Here is a 23,126-nt window from a genome sequence, read left to right on the forward strand (position 1 = left end):
ATCAGAGGAGCCATTTCCTAGTTCCCTTGAGGGTGGAATTGTAAGCTCTTCAGAGACCAAGCTGCCTGATGTGGGCGGAGTCCTGGTTTGGGGGAACCAATCAGCTCCTGTCTAGTAATCCTCTTTGTCTTTTAGTCCATGGCCGGGAGATGAGGAAAACCTCCGAGGATTGTCTCACTTTGTCTCCAGACTGGAAAGTAGAAGATGAGGACATCACACAGTATAGTCCAGGAGAAAATCCGGCTCCCTCCAATGTGCATCCGGCACCACCCAGTGTAGATGGACCATCGGATTCCTTGTATCCTGAGGAACCTCAGACTGTGCGGGACCGGGCCGGCCTTCCAACAGAGAAGAGCTTCTCCTGTACTGAGTGCGGGAAATGTTTCCATTCTACATACCATCTTAATGTGCATAAAAGATCTCACACAGGGGAGAAGCCTTATTCCTGTCCTGGGTGCAGGAAATGTTTCAGTTCTAAATCCCATCTTAATGTGCATAAAAGATCTCACACGGAGGAGAAGCCACATTCCTGTCCTGAGTGTGGGAAATGTTTTTCACAGAAGTCCAGTCTTTACACACATCAGAGATCTCACACGGGGGAAAAGGCATATTCCTGTCCTGAGTGTGGGAAATGTTTTTCACAAAAATCCAGTCTTTACAGACATCAGAGATCTCACACGGGGGAGAAGCCGTATTCCTGTTCTCAGTGCTGGAAATGCTTTTCAAGCAAGTCCATTCTTTCCAGACATCAGAGATCTCACACGGGTGAAAAGCCATTTTCCTGTCCTGAGTGCGGGAAATGCTTTACACAGAAGTCTAATCTTTATGTACATCAGAGATCTCACACAGGGGAGAAGCCATATTCCTGTCCTGAGTGCGGGAAATGTTTTTCAGACAAGTCTAGTCTTTACAAACATCAGAGATCTCACATGGGGGATAAGCCGTATTCCTGTCCTGAGTGCGGGAAATGTTTTTCAGAGAAGTCCAGTCTTTCTAAACATCAGAGATCTCACACGGGGGAGTAGCCACTTTCCTGTTCTCAGTGTGGGATATGTTTTTCACAGAAATCTGATCTGTACACACATCAGAGATCTCACACGGGGAAAAGCTGTATTCCTGTCCTGTGTGCAGTAAATGTTTCATATATAAATCAGCACTTGTTACACATCAGAGATCTCACACGGGGGAGAAGCCGTATTCCTATCCTGAGTTTGGGAAATGTTTTTCAAGGAGCTTCAATCTTTCCAGGCATAAGAAATCTCACATGGAGGAGAAGCCACTTTCCTGTCCTGAGTGAGGGAAATGTTCCTCACTGAAGTCCTGTCTTCCTGTACATCAGGGGTCCCACACAACCCTGGAGGTGTATTAGTGCCTTGAGTGCGGGAAATGTCTTCTAGATGAATGTTGCTGGACATCCCAGCTCTCATGTGGGGAAGAAGCACACCCTGATATACACCTCAGATATACTCCATGGCTGATCTTCATCATGGAAGAAACAGTCCATAAGGAGATCAGAGGTCCCCAAAGACATGGATGAAGTGTGGGACTGGGTTGGCCATTGCTGGCAGGAGAAGAATAACAATGGAGTCCTGCCCTGTGATTGGCTGAGTCTATAAATTGTTGAATGAATGGACCGTCATTCACCCAGACGTGACCAGTTTGGTCCATACTTAAAGGAGAAGTTCCCCTTTTTGGGCAGAATTTCCCTCCCATAATACACAGAAGCGTTCTCTGATGCCGTCTCTGGCCCGGCCGTCCCGATGGGCTTTCCTCTCCCCTCATCCACAGGACCATCACTTGTCTGTCAGTTTATTGGATCGTTGGAACGGATTTTCAGATTGCATCATTTCCTGTCCATGATTTCTCAGCATTCACTTCCTGTAGGCCACTTCCCAGAAGCCTTCACTTCCTTGTTGCATCACAGAAGGGGGTGTGACAGGGCGTGTTCACCGCTCTGGACCACACCTCCCTCATTATAATACCTTCCTATACAATCTGATTGGACAATCTCCTCTAGATCTCCCCCCAGCTATGTAGTACAAGGGCAGACAAAGTCCAGGGTATGGAATGTGTGACAATTATATTGGGAACTTGTGAGGCCTGGGGGCTGCAAAGGCATTAAGATGTACCAAGGATTCCTGGGGGAGCGCAGATTAGTAACGTTTGTAACCGTTTTAGGATCGCCCAAAAGAGGACAGAGAGGCAAGTGAGGGGATATGAAGTTGCTGGAATATTTATTAGAGTTCCTGGTGCAGAGTGTGTGACCCATCAAGAGGCTGATAGACGTAGGTCTGGATTTAGGAGGACGCCATGGGAGTGAATGGTGAGAAGTTTGAGAACAGAGCAATGCTTCTAAGTCAGCCCATAAGGAGCCATGTATTGTGGTGTAAAGGGGGGTTAGTGGGGTAATCTGGGCACCAAGAAATATTTAGTAACATTTGGAACACCCAAACCTCCTTGTTCCTTATGTATAAACATAGTATGTCTTGGGATTCGTGGCCCTTTGTCTGCTCAGTAGAATCACAAGACCTGATTTTAAAAAAGATTTCAGAGTATAGGAGGAGATGGGGATCGGTGGGGGTGGGGATGGGGAAGAGTACAGAACAAGTAAAGGAGTTTTGGTAAAATTGCCAATTTTCCATCACTGATCCTCCCTATCCAGGAGAGGTGAAGATGAGTCCAGGACAGAAGTAGGACTCTCAAGTATTTGAAAGTGGGGATGTAGTTGGCCTCATGGAGTGTGTTGTACGAGCGAGGGAGATGAATGCCCAAATAATCCAGGTAGGAGGTGGGCCAAGGAAACTATCATTCTGTTTTACAGAGGAAAGGGAAATGTATGGAGTACAGAGAACAGGACTGGCAGGGAGGTGTTGGGTTGGACCAAAGTAAGCAAAAGATCATCGGCAAACAATCTGACTTTACCCAGTTCAGGACCGACCACCACACTTATACTGCGGCAGGGCAGCCCCGCTTCTCCAGATCACATACAGTACATGTACACGTGTGAGCCCACCACCCTGACTGTGCTGTCATTCAGTACAGCACAAGCCGATTATCAGGTCCAGGTCAATGATTTCTGGCCTGGACCTGCTGATCACCTGGACCTGCTGATCACCTGCACCTGCTGATCACCTGTACAGAATCAGAGATCATTCTGTGTCCATATTTATAAACACAGGAACTGGAAAGGTACACTAGTGAAGAGGAGCACAAATAATACACAGTATTCCCACAAGCAGCTAAAAAAGGTGATCAATAATCAATAAACCAACTTAACAGTGAATTCAACTAAAACAACGCTGCCCACACCTAAACATACTCATATAAATGTGCAAAAATGTCAATAAATAGAAATACAGCGCCGAGCTTTCCTTAACCACTTTAGGTCCGCCCTATAATAGAAATACTGCCACAGGGCGGACTCCCTGCACAAAATCATGTGTATATGATAGCTGTGCCCAATAGAAATTGCGGTTACTGTCTGTGTCCCCATTAGGGAGATTCACTGTCTCAATTTGTCCTGTTTTCATTGTGAACATAAAAAAAATCCCACACTTTGGGTTGTCTCCAGAAAAGTAATAGAAGAGAAATCTTCCAATGGAGACGCTGGTTCTGGTGGTCACCAAGGAACTTCCTTAATTGGGAAGAATTTTCTCTCACTTCCTGTTTGGCTGACACAAGAAGTGAAGGGAAATCTGCACAATGGTGCACAGATGTAAAAAAAAAACTGACAGTGTATTTTTTGTTGCATTCAGTAAAAAACAAAGAAAAATGAACAAATAGGAACACATTTTATTAAAAATAAAGAGTACCGTGTTAAAGTTTATACCTTTGACTGTATTTTGCAAGATGACTTTTCTGCATAGGGGATGTTACCCATTTCTAATCTGTGTACTCTGGAAATACTGAACTGCTCTGTGAGTGTGGAATTGTCTCTATAAATAAAGAATTTGAAAAAAAATAGAGAGTACATACACATTCATTTTTGTTGCATTTAATAAAAAAAAGAAAAATGAATAAATAGGAACAATTTTTAATGGTATTTTCATTTTTTTTTTTTTTTGTTGCATTTAATAAAAATATTTGCACAGTGGCTAAATGGTTAGCACTTCTGCCTAGCAGCACAAGGATCATTGGTTCAAATCCCAACCACAGCATCACCTGCCTGGAGTTTGCATGTTCTCCCTGTGCCTGCATGGGTTTCCTCTGGGACTCCGGTTTCCTCCCACACTCCAAAGACATGCTGGCAAGTTAATTGAATCCTGTCTAAAATTGGCCCTAATATAGTATGAATGTAAGTTAAGGACTTGAGATTGTACGTCCCTTGAGGGTTAGGGACTGATGTGAATGTACAATATATATGTAAAGAGCTGCGTAAATTGATGACGCTATATAAGTAATGGAAATAAATAAGAAAAAAGAAAAAAATGAATAAACAGGAACACATTTTATAAGAAATAAAAAGAGTACATGCAAAGGTAACATATACACACACATTCCTGAATATCCATGCATAGACTGGTGACAAGTCCATTTACATATTAAAAGGGAATTCCTGAAGAGTGATAGACTATGGGGACTATTCTGGTGCTAATTCTATTTAAAAGGAAACTGTATCTGTGTGACTGTAATGAGAGAAATGGTAATGGGTCCAATGGAGAATAGTATACTGTGCTGTCCTGGGTGACCAGGGTGGGAAACAATTGTCCATTTCAGCAATTAACATTTTCATGATTAGATGTTTGGTCAAAAAATCAGAAATCCCTCCAGCAGGTATTAATCTGTATATGAAGGGAAGATTAACAGCTAAAGACTTTATACCCACATGGAAGGAAGATATATTTTAAATATATTCTAAAAATATTCTTCCCAATATTTTGACATATATTTGAAATACTACAATCTTGGCCGTATATATATGCTGCATGTTAAAATGAGTTTTTTATATATTCCAAAATATATTAAAAATATCTTTAAAAATATATATTTTTAAAATGTATTCTTCAGATTTTTTTTAACATATAAAAAAGTAACTTTAACATATATTTTTACATATATTTGTAAATGCATTCCAAAAATGTAGATTAAATGTATTTACAAAGGCATACAGTATATATGTAAATGTATTTTTAAAAATATGTTTCCTATATTTTGTAATACAAATGCATTTCAACATACAATATATATATATTTATTGAAATATCTTTAGAAATATATTGCATATGACCAAAATTGTAGTATTTCATTACATTTTGGAAGAATATTTTTAAAATATATTTAACCACTGGACATCCTGAGGATTTACCCCCCTTCCTGTTTATGCTGTTCGGCGCTGCACTATTTCAACTGACAATTGCGCAGTCATGCAATGCTGTACCCAAATGAAATCTACGTCCTTTTTTTCATACAAATAGAGCTTTCTTTCATTGGTATTTGATCACCTGTGCGATTTTTATTTTTCACACCATAAACAAGAAAAGGCCAAACTTTTTGAAGAAAAAGGATATTTTTTACTTTTGGCTATAAAAAATATATAGTAAACTCAAAGTTCGTTATACATTTAGGCCAAAATGTATTCTGCTCCATGTTTTGGTAAAAAAATCCCAATCAGTGTATATTGATAGTTATAGCGTCTACAATCTATGGTATAGATACTGCAATTTACACAGCTTTACTTTCTGACTGCCCATCACATTTCCTGAGGTGCTAAAATACCAGGATAGTACAAACACCCCCAAATACCAGGACAGTACAAACACCCCCAAATACCAGGATAGTACAAACACCCCCAAATACCAGGATAGTACAAACACCCCCAAATACCAGGACAGTACAAACACCCCCAAATACCAGGACAGTACAAACACCCCCAAATACCAGGATAGTACAAACACCCCCAAATACCAGGATAGTACAAACACCCCCAAATACCAGGACAGTACAAACACCCCCAAATACCAGGACAGTACAAACACCCCCAAATGACCCCTTTTCGGAAAGTAGACACCCTAAGCTATCTGCTGAGAGATATATTGAGTTCATGGAAGGTTTTTTTTGTTCCACTACTTTTTGGAAAATGACAAAAATATATATTTTTTTACACAAAGTTGTCATTTAAGTGATATATTTCTGGCATGAGCCATGGGCATATGTGGAATTATATATATAGACTTTTTGGGAGCCTAGCCACATACAGGAGCCTGAAATCCAATGACCACTTTGAAAGCCTGAAGGTGCGTAACTTCCTCATTACACTTCCTCACTACCTATCACAGTTTTGGAGGCCCTGAAATGCCAGGATAGCACCAAACCCCCCAACCCCAAATGAACCCTTTTTGGAAAGTAGACACCCCAAGGAATTTAAAAAGAGGCATGGTGAGTATTTGAAGGTATTGAAATATTCAAAAAGAAAAGAAATAATATGTTTTTTTTCTTCATTTTATAAAAACTTGTGGCAACAAATGAGATCTGCAAAATACTCACCATGCTTCTTATTAAATTCCTGGGGGTGTCTACTTTCCAAAAAGGGGTCATTTGGGGGGGTTAGGTGATATCCTGGCATTTCAGGGCCTCCGAAACTGTGATAGGTAGTCTGGAAGTGTAATGAGGAAATAAAGCCCTTTAAAAGCCTGAAGGTGCTTATTGGATTCTGGGTCCTGTACTTGGCTGGACTGCCAAAAAGTCTCTCACATGTGGTACCCCCATACTCGGGAGAAGAAGCAGAATGTACTGTAATGTAATTTTGGAGTGTAATTCCACATATATACATGGCATGTGTGAGCAGTAAATCATTTAAATGACAATTTTATGTAAAAAAAAAATTTTTTGTCATTTTCCAAAAACTTAAATTCTATGACTTCATGATCTTCAGTTGAGTGATATGCAGGACCCAACTTTGGTAACTGGATCTTGGTGTGTGGGTATATACCTGGGATAATATTTCAGTTTAGATATATGCCACACTTATTTTGTAATTTTTTTGTAATTAAATGAAGCAAGTCTTTCCTTTTGAGCCGAGTGCAAAGTTCCAGGAGAGATGACATAGGAAGCCTCTAGGTACTAGAACTATTGTGTGATCATTAGAGAACACATCCAGATGGAGATTAGTGAGAAGTTTGACTCACTATAATTGAGTTTCCTGGAGACCTACAATTGACTTTAATCCAGATATCTCCTGGCTTCCCATAGACAATGGTGCTTGTTTAGATAACACACATCTGCAAGGAGTTGTGAGAACCAGAGTCACTAAGGTTCACTCCCACCATTGTCATTGTACAGTATCTTGTGTTTGATCATCTGCGAGGACTTGTGAGAACCAGAGTCACTAAGGTTCAGTCCCACCATTGTCATTGTATGGTATCTTGTGTTTGATCATCTGCAAGGTCCTGTGAGAACCAGAGTCACTAAGGTTCAGTCCCACCATTGTCATTGTACGGTATCTTGTGTTTGATCATCTGCGAGGTCCTGTGAGAACCAGTCACTAAGGTTCAGTCCACCATTGTCATTGTACGGTATCTTGTGTTTGATCATCTGCGAGGTCTTGTGAGAACCAGTCACTAAGGTTCAGTCCACCATTGTCATTGTACGGTATCTTGTGTTTGGTCATCTGCAAGGACTTGTGAGAACCAGAGTCACTAAGGTTCAGTCCCACCATTGTCATTGTACGGTATCTTGTGTTTGGTCATCTGCAAGGTCTTGTGAGAACCAGAGTCACTAAGGATCAGTCCCACCATTGTCATTGTATGGTATCTTGTGTTTGATCATCTGCGAGGTCCTGTGAGAACCAGAGTCACTAAGGTTCAGTCCCACCATTGTCATTGTACAGTATCTTGTGTTTGATCATCTGCGAGGTCTTGTGAGAACCAGAGTCACTAAGGTTCAGTCCACCATTGTCAATGTACGGTATCTTGTGTTTGATCATCTGCGAGGTCCTGTGAGAACCAGAGTCACTAAGGTTCAGTCCCACCATTGTCATTGTATGGTATCTTGTGTTTGATCATCTGCGAGGTCCTGTGAGAACCAGAGTCACTAAGGTTCAGTCCCACCATTGTCATTGTACGGTATCTTGTGTTTGATCATCTGCGAGGTCTTGTGAGAACCAGAGTCACTAAGGTTCAGTCCACCATTGTCAATGTACGGTATCTTGTGTTTGATCATCTGCGAGGTCCTGTGAGAACCAGAGTCACTAAGGATCAGTCCCACCATTGTCATTGTATGGTATCTTGTGTTTGATCATCTGCGAGGTCCTGTGAGAACCAGAGTCACTAAGGTTCAGTCCCACCATTGTCATTGTACAGTATCTTGTGTTTGATCATCTGCGAGGTCTTGTGAGAACCAGAGTCACTAAGGTTCAGTCCACCATTGTCAATGTACGGTATCTTGTGTTTGATCATCTGCGAGGTCCTGTGAGAACCAGAGTCACTAAGGTTCAGTCCACCATTGTCATTGTACGGTATCTTGTGTTTGATCATCTGCAGGCCTCACATACTGTATTTGGTCCCCATTGTATGTCACACAGATCTCCTCCACTTATGGTTTATGGTGGCTTCCTGGAAGGTCACCTGAAGTTAATCAACTATTTTAACCCATAAGAGTCAGCTTAGAATTTCCTTTTTGGGATAATATAAGTTTTCTTAATAATTACTCCAAAAGTCACTACAGAGACACAAAGGCACCATATGACCACTCCGCGTAACTCAAGCGGGAAAGGAAAGGGATCCCCAGAGCCCCACCCACCCGCTTGTAGACATCTATATTGAAGGGGCACTGAAGCAAGAAATGGTCCATCGTCTCCTCCACTCCACCGCACTCCACTCTTGGACAACCACAGTTCTCCGCAGAGCGATGCATCAGGTTGCCCTTCACATAGAGTCTGCCATGGAACGAGAGCCAGGCCAAATCCCAAAACTTTAAAGGGATTCTCTCCAGATTCATCAAACGCAGACCCTCCCTCATAACCGGGCCTGGGCAATCCCTCAAGGCCAATGGCTCACTAAAGGCAGATTCAACAACCCTCCTCTCCAGGGCCTTCCTAGGAAGAGATTTAATTTCCTCCGCCATCACTCGCCATTGCCGAAGCATTTTCAGACATGGGGCAACATAAGCCGGGAGCTTACCATGTTGGACCCTCAGGCTTTTCACTGGCCCACCATTCTCCCAGCTCCGTAGAAAAGGCCTAAACCAGGACTGAAAAATACCAACCCACCCAGGCGGTTCCTCTGCCAGCATGCTACCAAAATTATGTTTCAAAAACATCAGAGAAAAGAAAACCACCGGGTTGACCATACCTAGGCCACCCATCCACCTGGGAAGGTAGGTTACAGACCTCTTAATGAGGTTCAGTTTGTGCCCCCATAACAGCTGGAAGAAACAACTGTAGATCCTCGCATAGAGAGACACTGGCAAAACACAGACAAAGCTGACATACAGAAATACCGGGATCAGGTAAGTTTTAATCAGGTCAATCCTTTCCCTGTAAGAAAGTTTCCAATCCTTCCAGCTGGCCACCTTGGCATCGGCATCTTGTAGCCTGCTTACCCAATTTGCAAGGCCGTAATCACCGGGACCAAATCTGATGCCTAAAACTTTAATTTCCTGCTGGGGCTTTGGGAAGGCGTCCGGAAGGGTAAAGCCTTCGCCTTCCTCTCCCATCCAGAAAACCTCACTCTTATCCTGATTGATCTTTGAGCCAGATGCCTCAGCATACTGTTCCATCACCGAGACCACCTCCTCCGCCTCCTGCGTCCCGGAGATGAAAACAGACACGTCATCAGCATAGGCCACGACCCTCAGAGGGGGCTCCCCAGGAATGCCCAAAGGAACTCCACACAATGGTCCGCTCTCTAACCTCCAAACGAAGGGATCGATTACAAACGCATATAGCAGAGGACCCAAAGGACTCCCTTGATGCACACCTGAGCCAACCTCAAAGGGCCTTCCAATCCAACCATTCACAAGCATGAAGCTTTCAGCCCCTCTGTATAAGGTCTTTAGCCAATCGATAAAGCCCCCCTCCAGGCCATACTTGCCAAGAAGCAGCCATAGGTACTCATGATTGACTCGATCAAAAGCTTTGGCCTGATCCAATGCCAGCAGGAACTTTCCCCAGCCTGCAGCCCTGCACCGCTCCAGGGCCTCCCGGACAGCTAACACCGCTGAAAAAGTGCTTCTTCCCTGAACCGAACAGTGCTGATGGCGAGAAAGTAAATTGCCCGCAACAGACGATAAACGCCAAAAAATAATCTTTGCCAATATCTTCCTATCAACATTGAGAAGGCTAATGGGCCGCCAATTCTCAATTCTCGAGGAATCCTTACCCTTTGACAGAAGAATCACTGCAGATTGTCGCATGGAGGGAGAGAGCGAACCCTCTCTCAGACAGCCATTAAAAACCTCCACCAAATATGGGGCCAGAGTCACCTTGAAGTGCTTATAAAACTCGGCTGTCAATCCGTCTGGCCCAGGTGACTTCTTCATGGCAAGCTGATCAATAGCTTTCACCACCTCATCTGCCGTGATGTCCTCTGTCAAACTCACAAGAGAACTGCCATTTCCCAGTCCTGGAGTAGAGTCCAGAAAACCCAACATGCTCGCCCGATCGAGGTCCCTCCTACCCAGGAGGTCAGCATAATATGACCTGGAGGTTTCCAGGATCCCAGACTTGGACTTTGTCAGGGAACCCGTACTGTCAACCAGGCCTACAACTGACTTAACTTCTCTACCTTGTTTGCAGTTCTGGTAAGGGTCGGGTGAGTGATATTTCCCATAATCCCTTTCCAGAACCAAAGAGGCATGCCTGTCATATTGACACTGCCTGAGCAAGAGTTTAACCTCAGAGATCGCTTCTGGATCTCCATTATTCGAGACAAGCCGATCGAGCTTCCTCCGCAGACGCTGGGAGGTGACATACTTATCAAGCTGTTTATTCCTTCCTATGGCCTTGAAAAACCCAACGATCCTTCGTTTTGTAAGCTCCCACCACTCGGACTTACTGCTGCAAACGTCCATGATTGATACCTGTGCCTGAAAAAAATCCTCAAAGGATTGACTCACCTTCTCATCGTCCAGGAGTGCCGAATTCAGCTTCCAGGTACCCCTCCCCTTAGGTGGTGTATCGGGGCCACTCAGAGTCACAGACAGAATACAGTGATCGGAAAACTCCACCGCCTGACACACTGGTGCCGAGAAGGCGGAGTTCCCCTTTAAAAAAAACCTATCTAGTCTACTCTGACTGGAACCTCGCTGAAAAGTGAATCCCGTGTCGTCTGGGCAGCAATGAATGTGCACATCAACCAGACCTGCCTCTCTAGCTATTTTGTTTAAAAAAAACCCGTCACAGTCCAGCCTGACTCCGGTCCCTCTCCTGTCCTTAGTCCTAGTGACGGTGTTAAAGTCACCACCGAAGACAACTTGCTGGGCTGTAAAAAGGAAAGGCTTGATCTTCATGAAGAGGCATTTCCTGTCCCATTTTGTCTGGGGCCCATAGATGTTAATCAGGCGCAGGTCCTGCCCCCCCATGGAGACATCTAAGACCATGCATTTCCCCATTTCTACCTCAATAATCCGCCGACAGGTTACCATGCCGGAAAAAAGTACCGCAACTCCAGTGTAAGGCTCGGCCACAAGAGACCAGAAGGAGGGGCCGCGCCTCCACTCCTTCTTTGCCATATGAACATCCCCCAAACTGGACAACCTGGTCTCTTGCAAAAAGAAAATGTCAGCATCAAACCTGCTGAGCAAAAATAAGGCCATGTTACGAGCGCTTACTGATTTTATGCTGGAGACATTAATGGTCGCCACCTTCAAAGGAGTGGGAACCGCCATCAGGATGATCGAGGTACACGTTTCTTAGCCTGCTTACCCCCCTCCCTACTTGGAGACCCTACGCGCTTCATAGTCCTCTGTGATTCCTCCTCCATGGAAACCACAGACTCATCACCTGAAGATCCCTCATCCTCCACCTCAGATAACACATCAAAAGTGTTTGACACCTCCACCCTCCCATGGTCAGGTACAGGCACATCCTTCTTCCGCTTCTTCTTCCCAGACTTCCTTTTTGCCTCCAACCACTTCATATCATCATTTGATAAACCGGCCCGCAAAGCCCCCTCCCCTTCCCTTCCACCATCACCAACAACATCATCCACCCCACTCTCTCCACTCACCACAGCAGTTCCCCCAACCTTAACCCCAACACCCCCACCATCGTTCACTCCACCCCCCAGTGCCTCATGCCCTGTGATCCTCAGATGCCGAGGAGCAGGGATCGGTGCAACCATACACTTTGGTCCAGCTCCCTCCACAGCCCCCACTACCTCTGGGGAAACTGACACAGGAGGATCAGACACAACATCCACGGACACTGACTCAGGGGGCACAACACAAGGAGATGACACATTAGAGGGACCATCAGACACTGGGACCACAGGGACAGAGACATTAGGGACCCCTGGCACAGCCCCCCTCTCCTCTGCCTCCTCCATGTCCAGATGAAAAAATTCTTAAACCAAAGCTGACTGGTTGTGCATGGCCTCAGGGCACCGGTTGTACGAATGGCCAACCTTATCACAAAAATTGCACCTGATGATGTTACAATCCTTAGCCAGATGCCCCAGATCCTGACATAGAGAGCACTTCATCTCTGGACATGAGGAGGCGAAGTGACCCCGAGAACCAGATGCCCCAGATCCTGACATAGAGAGCACTTCATCTCTGGACATGAGGAGGCAAAGTGACCCTGAGAACCAGATGCCCCAGATCCTGACATAGAGAGCACTTCATCTCTGGGCATGAGGAGGCGAAGTGACCCCGAGAACTGCACTTATTGCAGAGCTTGGGCTGTCCAGGGTAGAACACCACAATCCTATCCTTCCCAATGAAGGCTGAGGAGGGCAGATGCTGGACCACATTCCCACACACATACAACCTCATCTGCACCGACCACCCACCAGTCCATATCCCTCTTTCATCCACAAACTTCTTCAGGGGTGTCAGTAGCTCCCCAAATCTCCTCAGCCAGACAGCCAAGTCAGCAGAAGGAATCAACTCATTCCTTACTAGGATGGTCACTGTCTTAACTAGAGGTTGGTGTGAGACAACCTTTGGGACGAGTCCCTTCCACTCCGGTAGACCCCTATACATATGTTCATACTTCTCCCAGAATATATCCAGAGACTCGGGGCGCACAAAGGACAGGTCATACTCATAGAATCCCACCGGACTGATCAAAGCGAAGATCTCATCAGCCCTAAAGCCCATCTCCAAAATCTTGTCCACCACCAACTTCCTGACCGGGGAGCACCCCCACTTTCCCACCTGAGCTGTACCAAATTCCTCCTCCTGAAGGATAGGGGTGCAGAAGGCAGACCTGCAGCAGACCTCCCCCCAGAGCTGACAGCCTGATGTGACCCCCTCCTCCCAGCCAGAGCCCCAGCATAGGTTTTATTTGCAGCATTAGATGTACTGAACCTTAAAGCTGCACCCTGCCCATTGGTTGCAGGAACCTCAGAACCCCCGCTCTGCAGACCACCATCAGAGGCAGCAGTCACTCCATCAACCAACACACAGGCATTCCCCTTTCCAGCATTGCAAGCACTTTTATAATTCACATGTTTCCTTTCACTCGTGGCACTACTGCTCCCAGCAGACCCACTCACACCAGATGCTCCTATCTCCCCCAACATACTCCTCTTAGGCAAAGCCTTCCACTCCTGGTCACTCTCCCCTGGGTTTCAGCAACACCTTTCATAGTGCAGCTGACAACTTCCCTCCATTTTCTGCTGCATTTGCAGCCATCAGCAGGGATTGTCCAGGCACAATGTCAGATCCCAACTTTACCTTCCCCCCAGCAGAGTCCACAGTCACAGGGTTCCTGGTATCAGAGTCCACAGTCCCAGCAGAGTGCAGTCCTGCAGGCACAGCAGCCATCTTCCCTGCAGAGCTCTGTGCACACACAGGAGGATTTCCCTCCAAAACACTGCAGTGCACATGGCTGTCCATACTGGAGTCCAAACTGTCACTTTTAATAAAGCGTGGCTTTGCTGTCTTTTTTTCCTGTACAGGACCAGGTACAGAGTCCTCACCGTCATCCTCATCCGCAGAATCCTTGGAAAAGTGGAAGGTTCTTCCAATTAGGAAAGACTCCAATTCTTCAATGAACTTTAGCAGCCCTCTGTTATTTTCCTGTACCTCCTGTGTTGTTCCTCTAGCTTGCTGGGGAGGGAAGCAGAGGCTGACATTTCCTCCAGGGAAGTAGATCCTGAGGTGGATGGGATACCAGGGGCAGCATCCAGGACCCCCTCCTCGCTCTCCACCCATACTGCCACCACCGATGCTGGATCCTTACTGGAGTCTCCCTTCATCTTCCGGAACCTTTCCTCATTCTGGAAATTTTCTTTGAAAGCTCCACTCTTCTCCTTCAGTGCCTTTACCAAACTCTGCTGCTTCTTGATGGCGTCCTCCAAACCTTTCATCTCCGGCTTCAGACTCTGCCGCTGCTTCATGACGTCCTCCAAACCTTTCATCTCCGGCTTCAGACTCTGCTGCTGCTTCATGACGTCCTCCAAACCTTTCATCTCCGGCTTCAGACTCTGCCGCTTGCTGCTCCTTGCCTTATCATGGAGTACTTTCTTCTTCTTGTAGTCTGCTTTCAGGTTCATCAGCTTTTCCTCCTCCTTTGCAATTCTTACTAAATAATCAGCAACCCGCTCTCTGAAGACAGGGAGGGATTCCCTTCTTTTAGGGCCACAACCAAGGTCTTCAGGTGTAGGTGAAGCATGGGAGGGCAAGCTGGGTCCCTCAGGGGGAACTTGACTTGAGCCTATCCCAGAATTATGTAAATCAAAAGTGCAGCAATGAAAAAAAGACACTATAAATATAAATCATTAAATAAACAGTTCATATGGTGATTTCAAGTGACATCAGGTGCTTTCATATAATCATATCCTCCTGGTGGTAAGGTGCTGTGAGATAAGGTGCAGAAGAATGCACACTCACCAGAACGCACAATTTAATGAGCGTTTGTAAATATATGTTTCTCCTGAGGTCATCTGCTGGTCAGGGTGATGTCTGGAATCCAATATCCTCCCTTCAGTGGTCCTGGATGTTTATCAAGGTGGTCCAGTATACCCCTCAGGTAGTAGCCTATGGACTGCTCTGTAGTGGTAGGGAAAGCTCCTTCTCCAGTGGTCAGGTGGATGGCTGTGGATTGATACTCCCCAAGGGAGTCAAAGCAGAGACATCTCCATAGTGTAGTAAGTATATACTTCATTAGGGCAAAACGAGGATATATAGAATAAAATTCAGTAGATGTACAAGCGATTACATGGACTAACCATCCAGTGTTAAAGATGGCCGCCGGAGCTCCACGATGCTCCGGCGGCATGACGTCACGGCATTGCTGGCTCCTCCTACGCGTTTCGTGCGCACGCACGCCGTCTGGGGGGATTTGCCAATAACGCTGAGCCGTGTGACACCAATTTATATGCTAGGCGCATGCGCATTAGGGAGGCGCCATATTGTAGAAGCCTAATTCATGGACGTCCGTGCAATCGTACGGGCGCCATTTTCTGTTGGTTGTTTCTAAATCCAAAATAACATTGCAGCTGCGATGTATCTATTACACTGGCAGTAGTTAATTATCTTGTATATAGACGTGGACAACTGCCATCCATTGTCCCTATATACTATATTTCACCTATCAAGGCTGCTCAATATGCATTCTTATTATAATAATTAGAAATAGTTTGCAAAATTGAAAAAAATGGACATTGAAACACCTTGTCAATCAACCAGTAAACCTGGTATTCATTTGAAGAAAATGCCAATTAATTTCAAATAGAAAATATAGCACTAGCATATAAATAGTCTATATTTACAATAAAAATCCATTACATCATGACATGATAAAATTAGATTATAATCAAAATATTCATAACAAAGTTACAATCAAGGTAATACAAATTATTGTTGTTGTTCCTAAATGATAACCATAACTAATTTTATTATATATAAAATAGTATTAAAATAGTAATAAAATATATCTACTTAAAATATATATATATAAAAATTATTTTATTTTATTAAAACTTAATATAAAACCCACATGTAATGACATCATGATTCTAAAGAGCACATCTGATATTTTAAATATTTTAAAAGGTATTAGACCATATTTTATCTTATTCTATTCTGTTAGAACCCCAAATAAAACATAAAACCGAGAGATATTAACTATTATTATTGAAGCAATTCAAGTCTATATCTATATTGTGGCCTTTTGGGTGCAGGGTCCGGAGCTCATGTATCCAACGTGTTTCAAGTTGTGAAACAACCTGCAGTTTGTTGACCCCCCTCCAATGTGGTTGTACCGCATCTATTCCAACAAATTGTAAGGACGAAGGGTCTTTATTATGTTTCTGTTTGAAATGATAGGACAAGGAATGATCCTTATAACCCTTTTTAATGTTAATGACGTGTTCTCTCAGTCTGTCGCGTAAACGTCTAGTTGTACGTCCCACGTACTGGAGTTTACACGAACATTCAAGGAGGTAAACTACGTTCTTACTGTAACACGTAATGCATTTATCAATATTGTATGTTCTACCCGTAGTACATGAAATAAAAGAATATTGTTTATGTTTTCTTATGTTATTGGTTGTGCATATGACGCACTTATTACAAGGATAAAATCCTTTTAGATTTGATGCAAAAGAAATTTTCTCGGGGATTTATGATATTCGGTGCTAATCGATGTCGCAGGGCCACAGCTTTTTTATATATAATTTCTGGCTTATCTGGTAGAATTTTAAAAAGAATAGGATCCGTCATCAGAACATTCCAATTTTTATTAATTATACGTTTAATAGCTCTATGCTGTATGGAATATGTGGTTATGAAAGGACAAGTCAAGGATTTATTTGGCGTTCCTTTGTTCTCTAGTAGCATACTTCTGTCTGTATTTGCTACTTGCTGAATTGTGTTATCCAGATTTTGTTGGGAGTATCCTTTTTCCAGGAATTTTTTCTTAAGAATCTTAGCTTGTGTGTGATATGTGTTGAGTTCTGTGCAGTTCCTGCGAATTCTTAAAAATTGGCCATTCGGGATATTTGCCAACCATGTGGGATGGTGGCAACTTTCAAGCGGAATGAAACTGTTCCTGTCAGTTTTTTTAAAAAAGGACTCAGTTACAATCATCCCATTAACATTCGATAGTGTCAGGTCAAGGAAATGTATTTCTTTAGTACTATAAGAATAACTAAATTCAATATTAAGTTTATTGTCATTGAGTGTGGTAAAAACATTTAATAAAGATTCCTCCTCCCCATTCCATAATAAAAACACATCGTCTATAAATCTTTTGTAAAATATTAACTCTGGCCAGTCTCTGGCATAAATTAAAAACTCCTCCCAGTAGGCCATAAAAAGATTTGCTAAACTGGGGGCAAATTGTGCCCCCATCGCTACGCCTTTGGTTTGGAGAAAGTAGTTGCGGTCAAACCAAAAATAGTTATTCTGCATAGCGAACTGTAATAGTGATAGAATATACTCGATATGTGAGGGGGACAAAGTACTATGAGTGTCCAGGAAATATCTGGTAGCTTCCATCCCATCTGCATGTGCGATGTTACTATATAGGGAAGTGACATCCGCTGTTACTAGAAAAGTCTGAGGTGAAATCCTAATATCTTTCATATCATTAAGAATATGTTTTGTGTCTTTTAGAAAGGAAGGGGTTTGTGTTACTAGCGGCTGCAGGAAATAGTCTATATATTCTCCTGCTTTTGAGAATAATGATCCTATTCCACTGATGATAGGTCGTCCTGGTGGTTTCACCGGATTCTTGTGTACTTTCGGAAGTATATAGAACACAGGAAGTTTCGGAGCTGAAGGACATAAAAAATCCTTCTCTTTTTTATTTATTATGCCATCTTCAAATCCCCTTTTTATGATATTTTTCAAACCTTTTTTAAGAGTTGGTAGGGGATTGTTAGGTAAGCGTATGTAGGTGGTGGTATCGTTGAGGATTTTATATGCTTCCTCAAGATAATCTGATTTATGAAGTATAACCACCCCTCCTCCTTTGTCCGCTGGTCTAATAACTAAGTCTTTTCTTTCTAAAAGAAGATCGATCGCTTTGGTAGTGTCTGTATTGGGAGTCTGTTTTAATTTGAGCTCATCCAGATCTTTTAATACCAGTTCTCTAAAGATATTAACATGAGACCTGGATTGGGGTGGGGGGTTATAGGTTGAAGCATTTCTTAATGTTAATGTAATGTAACAGTTAGCAGTGTTATTATGATTGTAAGTAATAGGATTAGAGTAGAAATACCGTTTTAGGGAAAGCTGTCGTGAAAATCTATGAACATCAATGTAAGTTTGAAATTTATTTAACTTTTTCTTTGGAGCAAATTTCAACCCCTTATCTAGGAGCTGTAGCTTCCGGTTGCGTTAATACTGTATTGCTCAAATTGAAAATACCTTGACCTGCTAAGTTTTCCTTCTTTTGCCTGTGTCTGTTGACCCTTTTGCCACCCCTCTTCCCTCTGCGGAACCGCTTCTTTTCCGGATCCTTCCTTCCCCTAAAAAATGCACCTGAGGTGTTCTGTTTGGGCCATGGTTATATGATGTCCTTGGCGGTGTATATTGATGGTTCCTATTATCATAATAATCCCTATTGTATTGTGTAGCTGATGGTTTAGTTTTTGGGTTAGAGGGCATCTGATTATAGTACCTTGAGGATGCTCCTGTTCCTTGCTGGTGGGGATATTGCTTCTTATTAGGGTAGTGTTGCCAATTACCAGACTGATTTTGTTGAGTGTGGTATGGGTGTTCATAAGCAGGATGCCATTGCAAGTTCCGTGAACCTACATTCTGGTCGGCAATTGGTTCAAATCTATTATAAGTTGGAACATTGTACTGATTGGGTTTCCTGTTATTTCTAGGAGACTGGTATTGTTGATATGCAGGTTTGTGTCTATTGTCAGATTTGTGCTTTTTTAGGTTTCCCCTTATTATTATCAGTAGGGTTTGTTACTGTTTGGGAAGTATCTTCATCGGATTGCCATTTGAAAACTACATTATCTTGATAGTCCTTAAAGTCTCTAGTATACTTTTTCTTTTTCTTTATTTTTTGTTCTTTTTCTATATTTTCAAGGTATTTCTTTACTTTATCGGATTCTTTTTTATATTCTTCCGTATCTCTATATGGAATCGTGGAGCTCCGGCGGCCATCTTTAACACTGGATGGTTAGTCCATGTAATCGCTTGTACATCTACTGAATTTTATTCTATATATCCTCGTTTTGCCCTAATAAAGTATATACTTACTACACTATGGAGATGTCTCTGCTTTGACTCCCTTGGGGAGTATCAATCCACAGCCATCCACCTGACCACTGGAGAAGGAGCTTTCCCTACCACTACAGAGCAGTCCATAGGCTACTACCTGAGGGGTATACTGGACCACCTTGATAAACAACAAGGACCACTGAAGGGAGGATATTGGATTCCAGACATCACCCTGACCAGCAGATGACCTCAGGAGAAACATATATTTACAAACGCTCATTAAATTGTGCGTTCTGGTGAGTGTGCATTCTCTCTGCACCTTATCTCACAGCACCTTACCACCAGAAGGATACGATTATATGAAAGCACCTGATGTCACTTGAAATCACCATATGAACTGTTTATTTAATGATTTATATTTATAGTGTCTTTTTTTCAGCGCTGCACTTTTGATTTACATTGTTTTAGAGGTTTTATGGTTACCTGGTGTACAGCTGCTATACTTTCTTTGTAGGTGCGCTCGCATATATTTCCCATATTGTCTATCCCAGAATTGGCCATGTTTCTCCATCTCCAGACCCCCTAGGGTCTGGAGATAGAGAGCAACTGCACCACAACCTCTCTGGTGCAGAGTGTAAGCTCCTCTGGTACAGAGACTGATGGGACTGTGGGGGAGGGGACATTAGAGTGTAAGCTCCTCTGGTACAGAGACTGATGGGACTGTGGGGGAGGGGACATTAGAGTGTAAGATCCTCTGGTACAGAGACAGATGGGACTTGAAAGTATTAATGGAATATAAGTGAATCTATTTTGTACACACTGATACAAGATGCTTGTGTAACACATATATATATGATCTTTGTACACACTAACACAACTGTCTAGGCCAGCTCTAGGTAGAAATGAGTGTTTTTGCAAACTTTACAAAAAAGCAGATAATCTTTACTGTCAGTCCTGAAAAGTTGTAACCACAGCTTGGGCGTAGGTCCATATTATAGCCGTGGTCAGGGTGTAGGATCAGATTATGGCCGTGGTCTGGGCATTGGGCCAGATGATAGCCGTGGTCTGGGCATTGGGCCAGATGATAGCCGTGGTCTGGGCATTGGGCCAGATGATAGCCGTGGTCTGGGCATTGGGCCAGATGATAGCCGTGGTCTGGGCATTGGGCCAGATGATAGCCGTGGTCAGGGTGTAGGATCAGATGATAGGCGTGGTCAGGACATAGGGTCAGATGATAGCCGTGGTCAGGGTGTAGGATCAGATGATAGCCGTGGTCAGGGTGTAGGATCAGATTATGGCCATGGTCTGGGCATTGGGCCAGATGATAGCCGTGGTCAGGGCGTTGGGCCAGATATGGTGTGACAGATAAGGCAGAGACGTGGGTGTAATGCAGACTTCATACAAATAATTGCTGAGTAAAGGAGAACATAATGTACATGGATGTGATTGGATGGTGTGAAGGTGATATGTGGAGTCTGCCCGGAGGATACACTATAACATCCCCCATGTTATACCAACATAGCTGAAGTGCTTGTGATCACAACTGAGGTGACTTCACTTTCCCAGATCTCCTAGCTGTGTCCAGGTGTGACCATTGGTATCCGGAGGGGACCCTAAGGAAAAGGAAAAAGACCACCTACCTACCTACAAGACTGGTTCAGTGTTCTCTGTACAGCACTATGGTATGTCAGAGCTATATAAATGTATAATAATAGTGTTTGTGGGGGAGGGGACATTAGAGTGTAAGCTCCTCTGGAACAGAGACTGATGTGACTGTGGGGGAGGGGACATTAGAGTGTAAGCTCCTCTGGTAAAGAGACTGATGTGACTGTGAGGGAGGGGACATTAGAGTGTAAGCTCCTCCGGTACAGAGACTGATGTGACTGTGGAGGAGGGGACATTAGAGTGTAAGCTCCTCCGGTACAGAGACTGATGTAACTGTGAGGGAGGGGACATTAGAGTGTAAGCTCCTCTGGTAAAGAGACTGATGTAACTGTGGGGGAGGGGACATTAGAGTGTAAGCTCCTCTGGTAAAGAGACTGATGTAACTGTGAGGGAGGGGACATTAGAGTGTAAGCTCCTCTGGTAAAGAGACTGATGTGACTGTGAGGGAGGGGACATTAGAGTGTAAGCTCCTCTGGTAAAGAGACTGATGTGACTGTGGGGGAGGGGACATTAGAGCGTAAGCTTCTCTGGTAAAGAGACTGATGTGACTGTGGGGGAGGGGGCATTAGAGTGTAAGCTCCTCTGGTACAGAGACTGATGTGACTGTGGGGGAGGGGACATTAGAGTGTAAGCTCCTCTATACAGAGACTGATGTGGCTGTGGGGGAGGGGACATTAGAGTGTAAGCTCCTCTGGTACAGAGACTGATGTGACTGGGGGAGGGGACATTAGAGTGTAATCTCCTCTGGTACAGAGATTGATGTGACTGTGGGGGAGGGGACATTAGAGTGTAAGCTCCTCTGGTACAGAGACTGATGTGACTGTGGGGGAGGGGACATTAGAGTTTAAGCTCCTCTGGTACATAGACTGATGTGACTGTGGGGGAGGGGGAATTAGAGTGTAAGCTACTCCGGTACAAAGACTGATGTGACTGTGGGGGAGGGGACATTAGAGTGTAAGCTCCTCTGTACAGAGACTGATGTGACTGTGGGGGAGGGGACATTAGAGTGTAAGCTCCTCTGGTACAGAGACTGATGTGACTAGGGGAGGGGACATTAGAGTGTAAGCTCCTCTGGTACAGAGATGTGACTGTGGGGGAGGGGACATTAGAGTGTAAGCTCCTCTGTACAGAGACTGATGTGACTGTGGGGGAGGGGACATTAGAGTGTAAGCTCCTCTGGTACAGAGACTGATGTGACTATGGGGGAGGGGACATTAGAGTGTAAGCTCCTCTGGTACAGAGACTGATGTGACTGGGGGAGGGGACATTAGAGTGTAAGCTCCTCTGGTACAGAGATTGATGTGACTGTGGGGGAGGGGACATTAGAGTTTAAGCTCCTCTGGTACAGAGACTGGTGTGACTGGGGGAGGGGACATTAGAGTGTAAGCTCCTCTGGTACAGAGATTGATGTGACTGTGGGGGAGGGGACATTAGAGTGTAAGCTCCTCTGGTACAGAGACTGATGTGACTGTGGGGGAGGGGACATTAGAGTGTAAGCTCCTCTGGTACAGAGACTGATGTGACTGTGGGGGAGGGGACATTAGAGTGTAAGCTCCTCTGGTACACAGACTGATGTGACTGTGGGGGAGGGAACATTAGAGTGTAAGCTCCTCTGGTACAGAGACTGATGTGACTGTGGGGGAGGGGACATTAGTGTGTAAGCTCCTCTGGTACAGAGACTGATGTGACTGTGGGGGAGGGGACATTAGTGTGTAAGCTCCTCTGGTACAGAGACTGATGTGACTGTGGGGGAGGGGACATTAGTGTGTAAGCTCCTCTGGTGCAAAGACTGACTTCCTATCAGTAGAAATGTATTTGTAGATGAAGATTTCTGGTTGGGAAGGTGTCTGGGTTGTAGATTTCTCTCTCGGGGCTTTTAGAGAGCAGAAATGATGAGGAAATAGTCCTTCGTGGTATCTGATTGGCCGGTAGAACAGGGGGAGGGATATTACACATACACATTGCTGACAGTGATAAGGACTCGGCTGTTATTGTGGAATTCCTGTAACGGGAAATGTCAGCAGATTTCAGTCCCTTTAGCACAAACCTGTAGTCATCTCACCTCCCTATACCGGGGAGAGGCTGATTCGGCCCCCATAACCCCCTCCAGCTGTCATGTAGAAGAGAAGAGGATTAGGAGTTGGTGAGTATTTGGTATTGTTGGGGTTATTCGA

General features: G+C 44.2%; 1 protein-coding gene across 1 annotated transcript in view; it reads left to right on the forward strand.

Annotated features, from left to right (window-relative positions):
• LOC149445459 (uncharacterized) overlaps window positions 1-23,126 on the forward strand; it is a 54,058-nt gene continuing 30,932 nt past the window's right edge. Inside the window, exon 1 of the mRNA XM_089653794.1 lies at window positions 1-982. Coding sequence (XP_089509920.1) covers window positions 69-982 — 914 coding nt within the window. The 5' untranslated portion in view covers window positions 1-68. The remainder of the gene's footprint in view (window positions 983-23,126) is intronic.

Source organism: Staurois parvus, unplaced genomic scaffold, assembly GCF_062004578.1.
Source record: "Staurois parvus isolate SC_StPar_1 unplaced genomic scaffold, SC_StPar_1.0 ptg000720l, whole genome shotgun sequence".
Classification (NCBI taxonomy): domain Eukaryota; kingdom Metazoa; phylum Chordata; class Amphibia; order Anura; family Ranidae; genus Staurois; species Staurois parvus.